The 20830-nt window shown below is 29.6% G+C and overlaps 1 protein-coding gene and 1 pseudogene across 2 annotated transcripts; both read right to left on the reverse strand.

Annotated features, from left to right (window-relative positions):
• Positions 1-5714: 5714 nt before the first annotated feature.
• On the reverse strand, positions 5715-8026 carry LEC1-B (nuclear transcription factor Y subunit B-6-like). Of its 2 annotated transcripts, none has more exons than NM_001252750.2 (2): positions 7926-8025; positions 5715-6533 (listed from the first exon to the last, which is right to left on the reverse strand). In NM_001252750.2, exons 1-2 carry the CDS (start codon positions 7975-7977, stop codon positions 5905-5907), a joined length of 681 nt encoding a protein of 226 aa, NP_001239679.1. In that variant the 5' UTR covers positions 7978-8025; the 3' UTR covers positions 5715-5904. The 2 variants fall into 2 exon arrangements, with proteins under 2 accessions (NP_001239679.1, XP_040866830.1); XM_041010896.1 differs by having other exon boundaries at positions 5717-6924; positions 7926-8026.
• A 7934-nt stretch (positions 8027-15960) lies between these two features.
• On the reverse strand, positions 15961-19297 carry LOC100798445 (ATP-dependent DNA helicase 2 subunit KU80-like; annotated as a pseudogene).
• Between the last annotated feature and the right edge of the window lie 1533 nt (positions 19298-20830).

A 20830-nucleotide genomic window follows, 5' to 3' on the forward strand; every position in this document is an offset into this window, starting at 1 on the left:
TAAGTATTATGTATATTTTTTAAATTAAACATGCTATCAATTTTTTCATGAGGTTATGATTAAAAAATACTACATATCAAATATTTTCTTATGAATTATATATTTAAAATGTATTAACATTTAAATAAAATAATTAACTCTGAAAGATATAAATCTAATTTTATAGATCATAATCATAAATAAATGATTTTATAAAATTTCACACTTATATATCATTTCATTCACATAATCAATACGAAGTATGGGAAAAAAATATTATTAAACATTTATTTTTCATTTTTATGTCTATTTTTCTTATATCATAATAATTAAAAAAATTAACATACTAAATATGAATATATAATATTATGTAATTATTAAAAAATTTCTGTTTATTTTATTGATTAATGATCTAATGTTATTATGTAGTAATTTTTAAAATTATTTATCAGCAAAGTAAAAATTTGTTTTAAATTTTTTGAAAACTATATTTTTTTATTAAATGGATATTGTTGTTAACTATTTTAAAATAATGTTTAAAATAATTTTAAAAATATTAATTTTTATTGTATGATATTATTGAAGATTTAAATTGATTAACTTGTATCATAAATTGAATGCTAAAGTTTAGTGTATTTATTAAGGTTGTATATTATTATTATTATTGTTGATGAGAGGAGTGAGAGCAGTAGAGGCATAAACAATGTCAATGAAAAAGTGAAAATGAATACTATTTTGAAACACTTACATGATCTCTTATTTGTTTAGCTATCTTTATTTCTATTTAATAAAAATAATAAATCAAAAAATATTAAATTCATAATTTTATATATATATAATATTAAGTTTTAAAAATTAATAATTTTTCATTAATATTAAATCACATTGAATCATATCAATAACTATTATAAAAATAAAATTTTGATATGCATATGATAACTTAAAAGTGTTGAGATAAAGGATAAAATTAATAATTATTTGTTAATGTTAATTACATGATTAAATTATATCAGCAGTTATTATAAAATTAAAATTTTGATCAATGGCTCTTAAAGGTTTAAGTAAATTTTACTTATATATATAAGATAAATAAATATTTGTTTCAACGTTTAAAAAAATTGCTCAATTTAATTCTCATATATATTTTTTTGATGGTCACTATCATCGTTTTGTGATTACATAGTAAGTATATTATGCAGTTGTTATGAGATAGTATGTTTAAATGTATGTCATGACATCAGTAAATATTAAAAAATTATTTTTCAAAGTTTTTAGATTTATAAAATTAAAATTAAAAAAAAAGTCACTAAAATCAAGTTTCATATTTCGTCAGAACTAAAAAAAACATATAAAAAATTATTTTTAATCAACTGAGTATACTGACACTACTCTAGTAGATCCTTTATTTGCATTGGTTGATCGTGTGATGTGGCATCAGTTCTGACACAATGCATTTCATCACTTCACAAACAAATTAAGTACTCCTTCTTTATTTAAAATTATATACTGTATGGAAAAAAAATATCAAGGGCGTATTATGAAGCATAATCCAATTCCAAGAGTTACTTGTGCAAGATGTTTGATTAGTAGGTTCGTTGATATTTTTCCTTCGTATTATAATTTTTACCTTTATGTGAATCGGTAATGTTGTATTCCTGTTCCAACGTTCTTGAAAATTGTTAAATGTACATTTTTTATGAGAAAAAAGAGAATTTTAAAGAAAAATAATAATAGATTTGATAAATAATATAATATGTTTTTTATATATAGACAAAGAAAAGTTAATAAATGAAAAAAATAAAGAAAAATAATTACAAACACGAAAACTAAGGTTGCATTTAAATACACGTTAAAACCACGTTCAACAGAAAGATTTAACGTTCCAATGCAAGAACGTCAAAGCAACTTGATTTTTGCTTTTTCACTGTGTTATCTTTAAGCATACACAAACACATGCCAAGGATGTACTTGATTCTCTAACAAATAAGGATATGAACAATACAGAAATATTTATCAAAGTTTAATTCAAAATATAATAAAGGAAAAGTACATAATAAAAAATAATAGATTACACAAATATTCAAAAACTTGTAATTTATTAACCCGTATAAACTGTTTTATATCTAATAAAAATAAGCATACAATACTATTCTTATTTTTTAACTTTTTATTATCCATACATTTTTTTTCTTTTTTGCATGTGTCCCCCTCTTCAAACGTTGTATTTTGGTCGCCAGGGAGGACCACCTTGGCTGTTGGCATAAGTTGTTAATTTATTTAAATATTTCATCGGCCATTATCGTACAATACAAAAAAATTATCTTGTGATTCAATTACTTGTTTCAATGTTATTCTATTTATTCTGTCTTCTTAACAGATCAAACACACCTTAAGTGTCTATAACATAAATACGGAGGGCAAGACTCAATCCTTTAGAAGGATTATTAAGGATTTACAAATATCTAGCTAGACAAGAATAAGCTTTTGTTAGGTATTCACCACAAGATTTATATTTCCTTAAGTATAACCCAAGCAAGTTGTCATTTAACATAATTACTATATTCAATTGATTCACACTGAACACTTAAATATATTTTTGTGTCTCTTGATTTTTTATTCCTTATTTAATCCTTTAATACTGAAAAAGATCATTTTGGTTATCAAAATTGACATTATTAAAAATATGTCAACATGGCTAACAATGTTCTTTTTTAGGATTCTAAAACAGAATTATGGTAGTTTTAAATCCCAAAATTTAGATTAAAGAATAATGTTGTAAACTAATTTATGTGATGATGTTAAACCCCAAAATCTAGTAAAGCAAAATCAAATACCATGTTCACGTATTCCAGTCACAGGTCATCATACATTAGTCGGAAAAAGAAAAATGCAAGTTGAAACCCCATCCACGTCAATGTGACAAGGAACATGGAAAATAGAGAAAGGGAATATGAGTGAGAAAGATGAAGAAAGGTAAGAGTGCCAAGCAAGATATAAAGCGGGTGATAGAGAGAAACAAAGACGAGCATAAAGAAAACAAAAAATAACTACATTGTCATGGTGGTGGTGGCAATGACCACCTGAGAAGGGTAGAGCGAGAATGAAAAAAGAAAAGGTGAGGGTGAAATTGGAGGAGCAAGAGAAAACGCAAACAAGAAGATTGATGGAGGTTGTTGAGGTTTGAACAAGATTGAAAAATAGAATTGAGTTTTAATAGAAAACAAGTTGTCATTTTATAGTTTTGCTTTTTAGGATTTTGAGAGTTTAAAACCTTCACAACACATAATTTAAAATATTACTTATTAATTTAAATACTGCAAATTTAAAATAGTCATAAATCATATTTCTAGAACGGTAAAAAAAATACACATTATTAGTCACATTAACAAAAAATTTAACAACGTTAACTTTGTAAATTGTAGACTGATGCACAAAATATGTATTCGTTAAGAGCAAGTATATAAACCATAGCAACAGTAAACTCGAAAGTCTAGATATATATCAATCCTAAAGATTAGTTGTATTTTCAAATAATTTAAATCACATAAACTAAATAATTTTGAGTTTTTATCTTGAGTTAGAGATTGTTTGTATTTACATTCAGAAAATAAAATTAAAGACAAACAATAATTTCAAAAAAGAGTTATTTATGAATAAAAGCGACTTAGATTATTGTTTCACATGTACCATTTTTGTCTTAATTCTTTTTTTAATTAAGAACTTCCGGTTATTAATTAATTGTCTAATACCTCTTATTTTAGTTATTAGCCTATGGTCAAGGTCCTGTAAATACTCCCCCCCCCCTAAATCAACCGTGCATTAGTCATTTGAGATTTAATTTAGGATAAGGATGAATAACAGAAAAGTTTGTAAAAAGGGGATTCATATTGTCAAATTTGGTCATGCAAACTTTATGAACACTATCATCCTATAGGTTAGTTAATTACGAGAAAATTGTCACTAACACACAATTAACTAATAATTAGAGTGATTAAATCCAATATAAAATTGAGAGCAATAGAAAGATACAATTAATCAAATAACATCGAAGAACTTTATTAAAAAGATAAACTAGAATACATGAGTATAGTTGCATCACAATTCAAGTTTTTAAGGTGTTTAATCAACCATGATCATAGAATAACCGAATAGCATATAATACACATTCTAATTTCTTATTTATAGACTCATAAAGATAATTATTTTAATTAGACACACTATAGATAAATATTCTAATATAATCTCTAAAGATAATTACTCTAATTAGACATATTATACATAGATATTAAATATATGAATACCTCTTCGGATATAAAATTAAACTTTGATTCATCATGTTATCAAATATTAATTTCTTCGATTACATCTGTCCATGCCAATTGGTCCAGCGCAATGGTTTTTGATTCATTTTGTGCTAATAAATCATTCAAATTTCTTCTATTAAACTTTGATAGTTATTTTTTTAGGAAAAAAAACTAATTAATCGTTCTTTATTGCTAATTAACCATTGGAGTTTTTCCCCCTTCAAATAACCGAACCTGTAGATTATATTATTGTTATATATATGCCGTAAATGGAAGACGCAATGCCCTGCTCAAGGGCTCCATAAGTGGACAATTGAGTAGGAAAATATGAAGGACCTGCAAGCTGTAACTGCAAGATAGGGTGGGAAATGTTGTGTACTATTTCACTGAAAGATCAGTGACATTAAATTGCTGCTTGCCTCCACTGATCACATACTTATAGTTCCTTCATTAATTACCAACAAAAGAAGAGAGTCCAACGAATTTCAAGGATTTCATTTCTTAAGTCAAGTCAACTAATTGGTCAATGCCTTCAACCAACCTCACACCATAACAATGATAGTAGAATTAATATATATATATATATATATATATATATATATATATTTAATTCATGTTTTATAAAATATTTTTAGTTAAATTGGATTTTTGTTCTTAAATTACTAATATTTTTTGTTTTGTTCTTATTTGAAAATTTATATCTAGATCTTCATAATTTTTTTACCAAAGGTTTTCAAAATATTATACTTCATCTTAGCTCTTATTCAAAAAACTATATATTAAATTTAAGAATGCATTTTTTTATTTAGTCTCCACATAAAAAATATAATATCATTTATAAAACATTTTATGAACAAAGGGTTGAAACTACAGACAACTTTTGGCAGGAATTAAAACGTAGAATTATTATTTTGTATAAATATTAAGATGAAATAATAATTTCAAATATTGGAAGTAACTTTTTAATTTAATCAATAATGTTTTTTAAAAAATGAATTTAAAAAAAATACAAAAAACTGTCGAGCTAGTCAAAGAATAAAAATTTAGGTCTTTAATTACGCAAAAACCTACCCTTTGCAAGTTTTTGTGTACGGTATACAATCCAACTTTTTAATTGATTGTCAAAAAATTTCAAGGTGGAGCTTCCATAGCATAGTGGTGGTGCGTTAGCTTCGTAAGCGAAAGATCGTGAGTTTAAGGTGGAGCTTTTTACTGGTTTTTTTTTTTTTTTTTTGTCTTTTTAGCCGCAAATTTTTTATTTAGTGGACTGAAATTAACATGGAACTTAACACTTATTAAATGATAATTTCTCTAATTTTGATCAATAGTGCCTTTAGGCATAAACAAAAATAGCAGGTCTTATCACCACTAGAACAACATAACATTCATCAAAGCAATTTAATTAAACACAAGAAAATCGAAATCATCAAAGGTTAAAACAAAGTGATTTCATAAATTAAAGATGCACATAGTTAGGATTAGGAATATACTAACTCCCTTCCCAGCCCTTAATTATAAAATAAAGTATCCTCAACAACAGTAGTACTCTAGCACCAATTACTGAGAGTTAAGCTAATCATCATCAAGTCTTGTTCTGAATCCTAGTCATAATTATATAATTTTATATGGAGCGAGCATTTGGTTCATGAGCATTGGAGATTCCACGAGCATGGTGGTGGTGGTGGTGGTGGTGGTGATGGGAGGAGGCTGTATTTGGTGGCGCTTCCCTAACGTAAGTCCCCATGGGCATGGCAGCACCAAAGTACCCATTGTGGTGATGATAGGGTGGAGGGACAAAAGCAGTAGCAACACCAAGCGTGGCGTATTCCACAGTCCTCTTCCCGAGTGGTTCACCCCTCATAGAGGTGCGGTCACCCTCAAGTTCACGGTAGCGGTGAAGGTACATGGTCAACGGTTCGATGTAGTCGTCGAATCCAAGCTTGCTCATGGCCCAAAGCACGTCCTCTGCGGTTATGGTCTTCCGCTGCTCCCTCTGGCAACGCTCGTTCGCCTCACCTGTGATGAAGCTGATGTACTCAGACACGCACTCTTGGATTGTTTCTTTTGCATCGTCCGAGATTTTTGCGTGTGGAGGGAGAATCTTGCGCATGATCCTAATCACGTTGGCGATTGGCATGAACCTGTCTTGCTCCCTCACCGTGCATTCGTTCTCCTCTCCTGTGGCTGCACTGTGATCTGATGATGCTACCTGCTGCCTCATGTTCATGTCTGACACTGACAGCTTCAACCCTGTCAAAAACGTTCAGGCTATATATAATACTACTTTTTTAATTTACTATCGAAAAAACTAACTGAAAATGAATCGGTGGTGGTGGTGGACTGGAGGGATAGGTAAAGTTAGCGGATACACTTGAATTGAAGGCCGGTGTGAAACGTACTGAGACTTGAGACCTTCAACTTGCCCTGCTTGCTTTCTTGATAAGAGTAATACTAGTATGTATGGGGAAAAGGACAAAAAAACAGCTCTCAAGTCATAACATTAATATTAAAGGGGACAGACCACGGTCCTCTTTTTCATGCCTTTATTTTTTGTTTTCATGCATTCGTCAGTTTGAAACGCATTTCAAAGGCCCGGGGCTGCCTGCATGTAACGCACCAACATGGTCCACACTCATTTTCTCTGCTTCAAATTATCGTAACTCAACAATCAGATCGAGAGTACTCCTCATGTGGACAAACGTTTATTTGAATAAAAAATTATATAATTCATCCACACTCAATACTAGATGACACCTTTTTTTTAAAAAAAAAAAAAAACCCTTCAAAAAGAGTTAGAACTTAGGGCTTGTTCAGTAATATTTATTCTTCGAACTGCATAATTCATGTACATATATGTCCCTCCAAAGCACCAGGGCCGGGAAGGAGGGTATAATAAGAAGACAAGAAGATGAAAAGGTTTGTAGTGGAGACAGATCCTTGTATTCTGATTTGATGTTTGGAGAATGCATGGATGACACTTGTAACTCACAAGTCAGTAACTGCATGCATGCATGCGTGCCACTTGTTCCACTCTAAAATATAAAGCCATAACCCACTATTGTCATCATCTTCATTTCACCTTATGCGCTTTACTGAAACCACCTAGGTAGGGTGGAAGAGACACCTCACACCTCACACTCAGATTAGGCCTTATAATAGGGAAACGAATCAAGAAAATAAAATCATCTGCGGAAAAGAAATATAGTGCTAGTATATAGCTTACAAGTTCAAAAGCTATATATATATATATATATATATATATATATATGATTAGGAGGATATCAGATTTTGCGCAGAAGAAAGAGATCGGCAAATTAAATGTTAGAAATTAATGAAAGAACTGATTCCACCAAATGACCTCAGGGTTCAGTGGAATTGACAAGAAAAAGTGAAGACTGAAGAGATGAATAGGTTGCATGCATGGTAGAATCACCGAGACAGCTACTATATATAGTATGGTATTAAATATACATTGATATATTTCAGAAGTATATTAGTAATGTATATCCAGCACGAGCCAAGTCGTATATAGAGTTAAAAGAAAAATTGAATAGATGAAAAAAAAAACATAAAAAAGAATGTAAGGTATAACATATAGTATCTATTAGTATGGTTATTTTAATGTAATACTATATGGTTTACCAGCGGTGGTGTTGGGGAGCTTGCGGTAGCCGTGAAAGCCTCCAGTTTCCATAGCTATTAAGGTAGGTGTGTGTGTGATTATAAGAGAGATGAAGTAGGCGTTGGAGTACTTGGCAAGTGTCGAGATTTATAGTGCTTAAATTTTGGGAACAACGTGTCAACGGGGGCGATGTAAACGAGGAACACCGAAATGGGCAATAGCCGGTCAACAGACAATTAGACATCCGTTAAATGACAAGACCGACACCCGTAGGTTGTTTCCTTCCTCTGTCATATTACCCTTTAGATCTTAGTTAGGCCTCATCAATTTTGGCAAATGAACGGCTAATCTTTTGTTCTCAACTCAAATATAAATCAAATTCATTATTTATTATATAAATTATCCTTAAAGTATTGAAAATTATACTAAATAGTCCTTTAAATATTGAAAAATTCTCCAAATTAATTCTTTAACGTTGATAAAATATATCAACTTAAGAATTAAGTTGATAGATATTTAATACTTTAAATGAACTACTTTTATAGTAAACAAATTATAAAAAATGACCCTTCAAGTATTACAAATACACTAAATTATTCCTCACATATTAAAAAAAATCTTCAAATTAATTTTTGGACAATGATAAAATATACCAATATAGGGACTTTGGCTATATTTGGAAATTCATTAGTGGGGTGGTGGACGTATTTATAGAAGACATTCATTTGTATCTTTTGTGTTGAACATGCTTTTAAATAGAGATGACAATATGGATCAGAATCGATGGACTGATCTTATCAATCCATAATTAGAACTGGGTTGGATTCTACAAAATATAGTTCCAATAAAGGCTGATCTTTTTTGCTCCTATCCGTTTAGCCTAGCCTAGTGGCCTGGTTACTGGTTAGTCCAATATATAATTATAAAATAAAAGATGCACTAATAATAATATAGTAAATTAGTAATATTATTAGTTTATTATCGTTCGTGGGCCTTCATCCCTTTTTTTTTTCAAGTCCCAGACCCACATTTCTCAAACTTAATTGTTTTGCTTTGCTTCTCCACTTACAACTCAACTCCACATCCCTGCTTGCTAAATCACAGAGAGTTTTTATTTTATTTAAATTCATACACAAGTTGAACTTTCATAAACAGGATGAATAAATTTTTGTTTTTTTTTTCAACTGAATGTTTTGCCTTTTGAATTTATTTATTTTTCATTTTTATATAGAATATTTTTTATTTTAGATAAATTCATTTAAACCTAAAAAAGCACACTCCACGAGAATATGAATTGGACATGGCCTGAGACCTGTTTTGACCATTTGGTCCAATGTGTTGGGTCGATCAACCAGTACATGGTGTCATCTTTACTTTTTGAAGGACTAGAAACATATTTTTAACATCTATTCTCACTTGCGGCTTGAACAAATTGAATCCATTCGACAAGTTTACAAGAATTAATGAATTTTGTCATTAATATTAAATTTGTTAATAATTTATATAATTTTTAACAATTACCCATAAAATTAATTGAATTATTTTTCTTTATAATTCTCTTTTATCTAGTTAAATAACTAATCAGTGCACCTTCACTTAAGTAATGACAGTTTATGAAGAGGTAAATTGAATGGAAGAGGCGGTTGAAGTTTATCTTCTTTTGTTCTCATCAAGATACAGTACGAAAAATTAATTTTTCGCATTTATTATTTATTGACCAAAATAAAATTATAAGGACTTATTTTGTTAAAAACAATTTAACAAAATTCTTGTGAAAAAGGGACTAAGAAATTTTTTTTAAAGATTTTTCTAAAAAGAAACAAAAAAGTGTTATGAAAAAATGGAGCTTGGTGGAAATGTTTTAGTGTATCTATGTATTTTATTTATTATTTTTGTGAGAGCTTTATAAAAATCATTATTTGGTAAGAAATAATAACATATTACAATCTTATATATTAGAGGGTTTAAAGTGGTCCAATCCAATCTACTGTGTTTCCTTAAAAGGTGAATTAATCTAACTTGACTCACTTTTTGGTGAGTCTATATATACACGAAATAAATGAGTTGATTCACCTAAAATAATCATATAAAAAATACCTACCAATAAATTTTATTACCATGTTAATTAAATAACAATTTTACATTAATGTTGTTGATGGAGACAATGTAAGACCTTAGCCGGTTGCTCTTTTAGATAAATCTAATCTTTGGAACATTATAAATATTTATTATCACATGTTCAAATTTTGTAGATGAAAAAATATAATTATGAGAAAAAAATCAACTTAAATTTATTAATCGACAAAGTCGATAGATATTTAACACCAAACTAATTAATTAGTATCATCGATTCTTTCTAATTGTCAAATTTTTGAATTTTTTTCCATTTATATGTTTTTTTTAATTTATAGACAACATTAATTATCAAATATACCCTTACTTTTCACCTAATATTTAATTAATTTATGCATATATATTTATTTTGAAGTAGAAATGAAAAAGAATAAAATAGAAAACCTCAAATATTTTATTAAAATAAAAAATATTATATTTTTCCTAGTTTTAACATAAAAATCTTAAAAGACATATAAAAAGGAATGCAAAGAGAGGGAGTATTAATTTAATTTTCACATGTTACCTAAACAAAATATACACCATATTTTATATATTAATGATTTCCTTCTATAGTTCAGTGTTTAAATATAAAATGTATGTAAGAAATAAAATAATTTAATAAGAATCTAAAAAAGTATTTAATATTGTATTCTTTAAGTAATTTTCCAATAACTACTATTTAATATTCAATACTCCCTCCATTTCATAATAAATGTCAATTTAGAAGAAAAAAATAATTTTCCAATAACTACTATTTAATATTTAATACTCCCTCCATTTCATAATAAATGTCAATTTAGAAGAAAAAAATCCTAAATAAATACTCGCTTGGTTGCATAATATTTATTGTGTGAAAAGAAGAAAAATCACAAGATTTTGTCAATAAAATAAATAAATTTTATATAAAATCATCTTATAAGCATGTCTACTAATGTTATTCTACCTTTATTAGTTGTTTCAATAGACAAATTTATCAAACACTTATAATTTAACAAGTTAGTTTAATAATTTTCATATGCCATATTTCAACTATTAACAAACTTTGGAGTTTTCTAATTATATTTTTAGTTTTCAATTTTCAGATAATTTTTTTTTATCTAGTTTTATCAAAGAGTTTGATGAGTATGTACTGATAGTATAAAATAGTTTTACACCATCATCCAATCATAAATCATCGTTTATATCATTTTTAAAGTAATTATCATAAAAGTCATCATTCTTATCATGTATGATGGACTGTATTTGGATGACACCATAAAACTTTTTACAATGTTAATATATAATTCTTTTTCTCTTTATTAAATATATAGCCTTATTCATTAATGTGAGTTTTTTATTTTTTATTTTTTTAGTTTTGTCTTACCATATAATATACACCATTTATTATCTATTTGATAAAACCAAAAGATCTAGCTAAACAATAAATAAATAAATACATGTATTTAAACTTATTTTTGTTACCACATCCTCATGGAATAAAATAAAATTTGTTTTGTAGATACATTTTTGGTAGAGTAACTTATACAAACATAAGATAAAGAAATAGGAAACAAAATACAAAAATATTATAAGTAATATAATGTGAAAGCAAAGAAGAAAATATCAAAACATGTAAGGTGAGTATCAAATTTTAGGTGTTTAAAAATCAAAGTTCCACATAATATATGTGAAGCATATAGTTGCATTGAGGTAACTTATTTAATTGACTTAAATATACTTTTAGTCCTTACCCTATGATTGTGCAATTTTGAACTTTCAAAAAATTATATTGCACATTTAGTTTCCCATGCTTGCAAAGTTTAGCAAATTTGACCGTCTCTTAATGTGGTGTCAAATTTTTTATCAAAATTATTATTATCATATTAGTGATGATGTAACATTAACATGTTGACATGATATATTATATGACAATTCAACACATATGTTGATGTGATACTAACAACATGTTGTACATAAAGAAAATAATCATGTAGCATATTATTAATGTCACATCAACAACATATACTTAAGCTGATATGTGAGTATGTTAATGTCACATCACAACTAATGTGTGATGTTAATTATTTTTGTTAAAAAATATGACAACACAATAAAAGTGGATCAAAATTGTTAAATTTAAAAAATATGACACATCAAATGTGGAATGAAATTTTTTTGGGAAACTAAAATTGCACAAATGTGCAATAAGTGAATTTAAGCCTATTTAATTAAAGGCTCTCTTACCCAAATAGTATATTGCACTTTTGGAAAGAAAAATATTTTTTTCTAATTTTTACCTTTGTTTTCTTAATTAAATTCAGATTCTGAGTTTTTTTTTAATACGTAGGAATTAAAAATAAAAAAAAATTATAATACTCACATAACCAATTAAGTTAGACCCATGATTTTGAGTATACTCTTTAGTTTTCAGATAATAATGTCTATAAATTCAGTGACAAGGAATCATATGAGCAAGAACGGCGTGAACACTTCATCTGATAGAATGACAATTTGCAACTTGGTCGATTGCAGGAGGATTGCAATTGGGCTGATACTTATGCTCCTAGTGTCATTAATTCTGATATTCCCTTATTATGTGGCGCCAGAACCTTCAGTTTTCTCACTTCTGTGGATTTGCTCTATCCCTACTTTTATTATCCTTTATTCACTTTATCTCGCACTTTTCATTTGGTGAAATGGCGCAATCGGTTGATAATTTTCTCATAATAAAGCTTGAATGACGTATTTGGCAAATGATAATTTGGAGGTTTTAGGTCTTTTCTTGTTCTATATTGCAAGGAAAACCAATGTAAGAAAGCTATTGTAATATCATCTTTTGAAATCCCCCATTTCTATATTGAAATATTTTTTTTGGGAGAACTGTATGATCAAATCCAACCTCTTGGTGTTATGTTCGTTTATTTTACTCTCTTTTTTCAATTTTATTTTATAAAATATTAATTGCAGCTTCATACCATTTCAGATGTTCGCGTGTAGGGCTTGTGTGATTGTTGACACAATATCATCATCGCACTCCTAAAATACAGTAATTAAAGTGAATCAAAGATTAACAAAAAATAAAAACACAAATTACTCGCATAATTTGTCCTAATTATATGAATGACATTTTGTTATAGACATAGGTTGACTTAACCAATGAAACGAATTTAGATAAAATTACAAGATTTTTTTTTTACTTCTCATTGTTTTAGTGGAAAAGAGGTTTGTGTATTGAATTTTGGGTGTGAAATGAAAGAGTAAGAGAATCCAAGTAATATGTATGGTATGAAAACAAATGGAACAACAGAGCATTTATCTTTCTGCTATTATCTTGTAGTCATCTAGTTGTTAGCTTATCATTCACTTTGTAGTTAACTTATCATTTTGTTTTGTAATCGTCTAGTTGTCAGCAGCTTGTCTTTCTGTTACAAACACATCTATTTATGTACATTGTGTGACTGCATCAGATCAATAACAATTACAATTATTCATATCCTCTATAATCTCCAGGAGAACTAGAATGATGAATGGAAGTGGCTCTTTGATAACTAGGTGTGCTTATTTTGTTTTCGCAAAACAAATCCCATAATCACCGGTATTTAGTTTTTAAAGACTTTTAATGCGTGTTTAGATTTATGTTGAATGATTTAGAACTAACTAGACAAATATGTCCTGGATTTTGTTAAAGATTCATTTGTTATTATATATATTGAGAGAGAAATTTGTTAATGTTACTTATTTTTTGATTGGAGTATTTTACTAAGTAATAAGTTATCTTAAAATATACTAATGATATAGCTTTCTAATAACATACTTTAACTAAAAACAAAAAATTGTATACATTAGTAAATATTTAAAAATTTCCTAAGAGTGCGTTTGGATGCATTTTACGAAGAATTTAAAATTTTAAAATTTTAAAATAGAATTTTAAACAATTAAAAATCTGGAATTTTAATTTCCTTTTAAAAGTGAGAAATTGAAATTTTCTTCTTACAGTCTTCTTCAAGAAATACTGTCTGAGCTCCTAAAATATCGATCAGGTGTGAACATAGAGGAACACGTATAACTAGCACACTAATCATATCTTCTCTTTTTTTTCATTCATTTTTTTCATTCTCATAATTTATTTTATTCAAATACAATTTTAAAAATAAAAGAATTTCAATTGAAGTATTTGAAATTCTTAGAATTTAAAATTTCTCAGAATTTTAAATTTTTTCATCCAAACACACTCTAATGGAATTGTTGAGTAGGTAAATGTTTGAATATCTTTCGCAATTATAGTTTAGGAAGTTATTTTATGTGTATGTATTCTACTTATTCAACCTACAAGATATATTTGTGTAGCAACAGTGAGAGAGGTCAAATAAGAAACAATAGTAAGTAATCTCTATGTGGTACTTATGTATATATTACACATTTAATTGTTAGTTGTTGGAAAATTTAGGAACTTTCATTTATTTATTTATTATTGTCGAGTTTAAAATTTAGATAATTGGAGTTCCTTTGTAATGTTATTTGAATATCTGTTGAACAGACAAAGTCACATGTCTTTCTTTGAGAAGTCAGATCTATTATTTGTGTGTCTGTTGCGCCCTCTTTCTTTTAGCATTCAAATACAAGAGGTAGAGATAGAGGTTGCAAATGTACGAGTGTTCTTCATTTGTCGTTTAAAATGTTGAATGCTAGATATTTAAGGATCATAAAACCATAATTTGGATCTCTTATTCCTTTCATTATTGTGCATTTGGAACTTTCTTTTTCTGAGATTACTTTACTTTAACCCATGCAAGTTTGGCAATAAATTTAATATCTTACAAGAACGACCTTGGGGAAATGTAAAATCATTATACCTAAATGCACATTTTGATTCTTGATATTGTTCTCTGCCACAGTGGATGCCCTTCGACGAATATGCAGCCCAAACATTTATGGAAAAGTTTGAGCTTCTGAAGTACACCAATGATATCTACTTGGCAAAGATTGATGGACAATATTTCGGATTTACTCCTGTATCCATTACATCGAACTTCTTTGAGAACAAGAACTATCTTTACTTGAATGTTGGAGGCCTAAAGATGTGCAAATCTTTGTAAGGCTTCGACAAAGATTTACACAGTTAGAAAGGATTCAATCCTAACAAATTATTATTTGATTTATGGTGTGAACAACGCGGATCTACATTAGGTAAGTTAACAAAATTTACATTAGTAGAATTTGAGTAAAAGACTGAGCCAGAAACAAGTTTCTTAAGCCTGAATTGGTAAACTTTCTTATTCTAAAACCATTAGGGACTGACACGTCTAATGATCCAATACAAAAATCTGGTTGCAAAAATAAAGAATTATTTCAACTCAACCAAACAATTTAATTGAAACCAAATCAAACCCAATGACAGAAAAATGAAGATTCAAGCAGCTAAATTCAATCAATCAAACACCAAGCAGGCAACAAATTAAAATTAAGACTGACTTCCTCTCTGGCTTGACAACTTAGATCAAAGAAAGCTAAGAAAGAGTTAGGGTTCAACTGTTGGCCACTTCTCCAATTTAAATTAAAGGGTCAGGGTTTGTGCAGGAGACCTGACGCAACCCAGTAATTCTAATGAAGAGATCCCAAAAAGACAAACCCGAGACACTATTTTCTTTTCAAATGTTATCTTGGATCCTGTCTAGTCGTAATCACTCCACAAAAGTTATTTTATCTTATGTCTTCGTGACTGTCTATTCATTTTCAGCACACATCCAAAAATTATGAAGTGCATTAATAATATTTTTTTTTAATTCATCAACTAATGAATTTAATTAGAATTAATGATAATATTGCTTTAATTATATATCTAAATAAGAGAAGAGTGTTATCAACACATTTTCTAGCACAATCTTTTAAACACCAGTGTCTTCCTAGCACTTCTCCTAAATAAGAATATTAGTTATCATGTGAACAATCATTGCAACAAGCTTTAAGATTTAAGAGATTTATATAACTGCCTTATATTTCTACAGTATGGTTTTGACATCATATCCCAAACTAGAGTGCAAAAGTTTCGTGTGTTAAACGTGTATGCTTGATGAATTCAAGCTTGCAAATTCTGATTTCTCACAAATGAAATCAAGTGCCAGAATCTAAGGTGAGTACAAATAATATTTACAATGAGTTACAATATATTTTTTTTCCAAAACAGTTGTTCATACTCATTACTGAGTCAAAAAAAATGAAGCTCTCAGATATTTCAGCACATGTAGTGAAGGAATCAATCAACAGCTTCGTCATCAAGAAACTTGTGGCTTCGTCATCAGTAACTTCACTGTATAAAGAAACCAAGTAACAAATTATGATCAAATAAATAAGAAAAAACATTCATATGAATTGAATAATGAGAAAAGTGATTATACAAAAACATGTCAACAGCTTCTGTTTTGGAGATCAAGGTAAGTTCCTTAGAAGCAAAATATTTACAGAAACTATGAAGAATTTTCTCTTGACAGAAATTACATAGATGTTTAAGGAAATCATTGAACTGTTTTGGTTCCTTCACAGACAAAAAGAATTGTTAATATAACAAGTTAAAAAGCCAAGGCCGATAAAACAAAGAAATTCAAAGAGTGATAGCAAATAAATTAAAGGTTGAACAAGGAAAATCCTAAGCATCTTTTATGTGCCGGAATATGGGAGATGGTTGCCTGCTCAAGGATGCAACCCTTGCGAAGCACAACTAAACATTCCAGTGCTTTAGGATAGTTATCGCCTTCGTGGGAGTACCCCACCAGATCAAATATTTTCTTTTTCGTTTCATTAATTGCTTTTTCTACCCAATCTGGACTATCCCTGCGTGAAAACAAGGCTTCAAAATCTTGGACAGGAGTCAGATCCCCGATTTTCTCAATGAGATTGGCTGGTTGAGCTCCCATAACCTCTTGATCATTTGAAAAATATCTCTTTCATCCAAATAAGCACCTTGACTTTTTCTACAGCAAGATATTTCAAATGTATTGTAGATCATAATCGATGTTTGTTTGTAACAAAAAGGAGCAAAACACACACATTCTTACCAAGGGATTTCCTTTTAGCTCAAAAGAGCTACAAAATGAGTCTATTGCAGATTTCTTTCGCAAAAGCAAGTCAGCATGATCAGGCTCTGTAATTTTCTTGAGTGTGTTATCAACAGGAGGTACTGCCGCATCTGGATCCTTTAATTTCAGCTCAAGATGACAATAAAAGCACTGAAAAGGTTGAAACTTCAACCTTGAGAGAAAAATCCCAAGTCAAAGTTGAAAAATTCTCCATTGGATTTGGAGAGAAAAAACAGAAGAAATCTGGATCCTATTTTTTATTTTATCTTAAGATTATCTTTTTTGAGTTAAAAAAATCTCCATTGGATTTGGAGAGAAAAAAATCTGGATTTGGAGAGAAGAAATCTGGATCCTATGTTTGATTTTATCTTAAGATTATCTTTTTTGAGTTAAAAAAAATCCCAAGTCAAAGTTAAAACTTCAAATCCTTGAGAGAAAAAACAGAAGAAAAAAGAAACAAGTACCTCTAACACTGGATTTGAAGTAAAGTCAGGTAGCAAAACACCATGTTGCCCATGTGGAGCAAGATCAAGCGTTTTTATCAAGTTAGCTGCAGCCTCTAGCTGTAATCCATTTGGCTGCCACGATGCTGGGAAATTAGTGAAGGGAATTGAAACTCTCACAAATCCTCAGCAAAAGGAAGTACATTTAAGTAAAATGAATCAGGCTGCACAGCATAATCAGAGAAGCAAGAAATAAATAAAAATGAAGAGCAAACCAATACAAAAATACAAGAAGCAGAGACAGAAAAACCTACAATATTTTCTCTAACGGATAAATTGGGTGTTAAGACCCCAATGAAAACATTCGCTTGTTCCCATCTCCAAACACAACGTACTATTGCGACCTTGTTCATTTGCTTCATAGCCCTTGCTACTGCAGAAAGTGCAAGCATGGCTTTTGTATTTCCAGATTCAGGTAGGAAAACATATACATCCTTCATGTGATGGTGCCTTTAATGCACATTTCATTTTCAGACAGGAACAAATAGTCAGGAAATCTCCATTAAAAATTAGAATCAAATATATTCTTTTAAAGCAAATACTATCTTACCTAAATACATTAGAAGAATCAGTAAATCCCAAAAGTTTCACACCCTTTTCCGGTTTGAATTTAATAGCATCCCACTCATAGAGGATATGGGAACTATTTGAGATCCATAAGGATAGCCTTTAGTTCTTTGGTGTGGGGGGACAACTTTGTCAGGGTCTTCAGAACTCCTGTACTTATTCTACTTTGACTTCATGTTTAGCATATTTATCATTTGGAGGAGCCTTATCAGAATATTTCTTCAGACTTGGAAATTTGTCTTCTGCTGTTTTACCTGATTATCATTTAACATTTTCATGAAAACGAAATACATTTTTTTTTACTAAGAACGTTTTATTTAAAAGACAAATTGGATAAATAACCCACTTGCATGCAGCACCTACTTGCCAGACGGAGAAGAAAGAAAAATAAAGTCACAGAAAACAAGTAATCTTCAATTGTAAATTCAGTGCACAAATCATGATATACATAACTCCCAAACAAATTATATTCATTATTCTAACATAAAATTAAAAGAAATATGATGTTAAATATTGAGATGCAGATGCAAGAGAAAACATTGGTTATGCTCCTCCACAGTCACCTTGGAGTGTCATGGTACATGGACAACTCAAAATTGGAGCATTTCATATTTGATAATCATTTACAGTAGAAAAATAGTTTGTAAGATGACATAAGACGTTAAATATCAAATTGATTAATATGACAATGAAAATGAAAAACAAGCAAAATGACATGGCTTATCATAGGATAAATGAATATTAATGACATTTAGAAAGTTTATTCATCATGGGCTGGAAATTAAATTTATTTATATACAGATATCTCACCTTAATCCTCAGTTTTGGACTGAATTCAAGATCCCCTTTGAAAACTGCAGCTGGAGTTATATTTCTTGTTTTAAGAGCACCAAACAAAGAAACTGGATTCTCCACACACGACAATCTTGTTGATGTTTCCTTTGAAAAAATATCTAACAAGCGTTCATTTTCATACCAATAGGCAGCCATACTGAACTTTCCTCTCAGAATTATACTTTCCATTTTCATACCATGGGCAGTCATTTGTTTGGCAATGGTGGTAACTTGCTCTTCCTTTGTTCCTTCATCAGATTCTTTTGATGGACATAGGGCATTTGTAATAAGACAGAGACGTTTCTTTCCCTTGTTTGTCATTCCAAATTTTTTTATTAACATATCCACGCCAACAATGACAACATCAAGAACTAACATCAAAGTCAAGGTGATATGATCAGGGATAAAAACAAGAACAATTTAGTAATTCCTAGCATTCGAGGTCTAGGAACCTCCAGAGAAGAAGCTAAGAAAGGGAAGTTTTATTTTCTGCTTGCTTCATCACGATACATCATTCATTCTTATAGGCACTGCAGCTACTGATAGAGACAAAAGGTTCTAACAGATTTCTAACAAGAATGGCACTACCGGCCTTAGTGGAATCTTCAACAACAGAAAAGGAATAAACCATAACAGAAAAAAGATAAATGGCAGACAGTCTATGTTTCTGTGGCCAATAAGGTCTTGCCAGCTCAGCACGCTTTGCAAGGATTGTTTATACAAAATCCTTGAGGTGCTGAGGCTTAGTGGTTTTCCTTTTAGGCCTCTGATTCGTGTCAAGCACCCTGTCTGCTTGCTGCATAATGTCACTTGTGCCTGCTTGCTGTCTGTATTGTTGCTGGTTTGTTCCTGTCATAACACAAGGTATACAGAAAAGGGTAAACATGAGATATATAGCTAATTATTAGAAACTAAAAAGCTAAAAACTATATCAAACAGTGTAAAAGGAAACACAATTAGAGACATATAGCTAAGTATTAGAAAAGGAAAATAAAAGAACTAAAATGAAAAATCAATGGCATTAAGTAATTTAAGTAATACCGTGTAACCAGAAACACAAATATCTGAGATATTATAGTCTGAAAGTAAAGAACTTGCAAAAGAAAATACTTTTTGCCAGAAGCAAGCAAACGTGCTAATATTTTAATGCAGGGCAAAACTCAAAATCATATAATATTTTGACAAAATATTAAAACAGAAGAAGATAACAATTAACAAGTAAAAACTAGCATAATATAAAACCAATAACTTTATCGATACAATCACCGCTAATTGTTCGTCGAGGCAGTTGTTGTAAAGCCTCAACAGTATCTTCATCCACAACTTTAGTATTTTTCAAAACCACAACATGTTGGTACCCTTAATCAAATTCCATCACAGGAAAATGACAGAATTAAAGAAAACAAATAACACAGTCCAGGCAGGATTTTTCCAGTGACACTAAGGAAATCAAAATGAAAAAACTCTGGGTAGCCATTAGGACAAATATTCAATTTAGAATGAAAATGAAACACAAAAGAAGCACAAGAAAATCAAGGAAGATGCGATAGTTTCTTAGTTCTTGCTCCCCATTTCTGCATTACAGATAGTTACCATTTTTAGTGCAAGGAAAACTTGGTAATCAGATGACAACACAATTACTAACGAAACCAATAAACACCAAGTCAACATGATTCATTGCATAGTAAGGATTAAAGTGAATGTTATTGAAGCTATCAACTAACAAAGTCAAGCATACGATATTGAAATAACAAAAACAAAATAGAAAAGAGAGTGGGAATGACCAATACCTTCTTTTGTACAAACATGGAGCAGACTCTCTCAATTACATGAAGAACAGAATGCATGGATGGG

Source organism: Glycine max, chromosome 17 (genome assembly GCF_000004515.6).
Source record: "Glycine max cultivar Williams 82 chromosome 17, Glycine_max_v4.0, whole genome shotgun sequence".
Lineage (NCBI taxonomy): Eukaryota > Viridiplantae > Streptophyta > Magnoliopsida > Fabales > Fabaceae > Glycine > Glycine max.

Excerpts from the sequence above, each read along its gene's own strand:
- LEC1-B (NM_001252750.2), bottom strand. The coding sequence starts at position 7,977 with ATGGAAACTGGAGGCTTTCACGGCTACCGCAAGCTCCCCAACACCACC. Across the intron at positions 6,534-7,925 it reads GCTCCCCAACACCACCGCTG|GGTTGAAGCTGTCAGTGTCA; the intron begins GTAAACCATATA and ends CGTTTTTGACAG.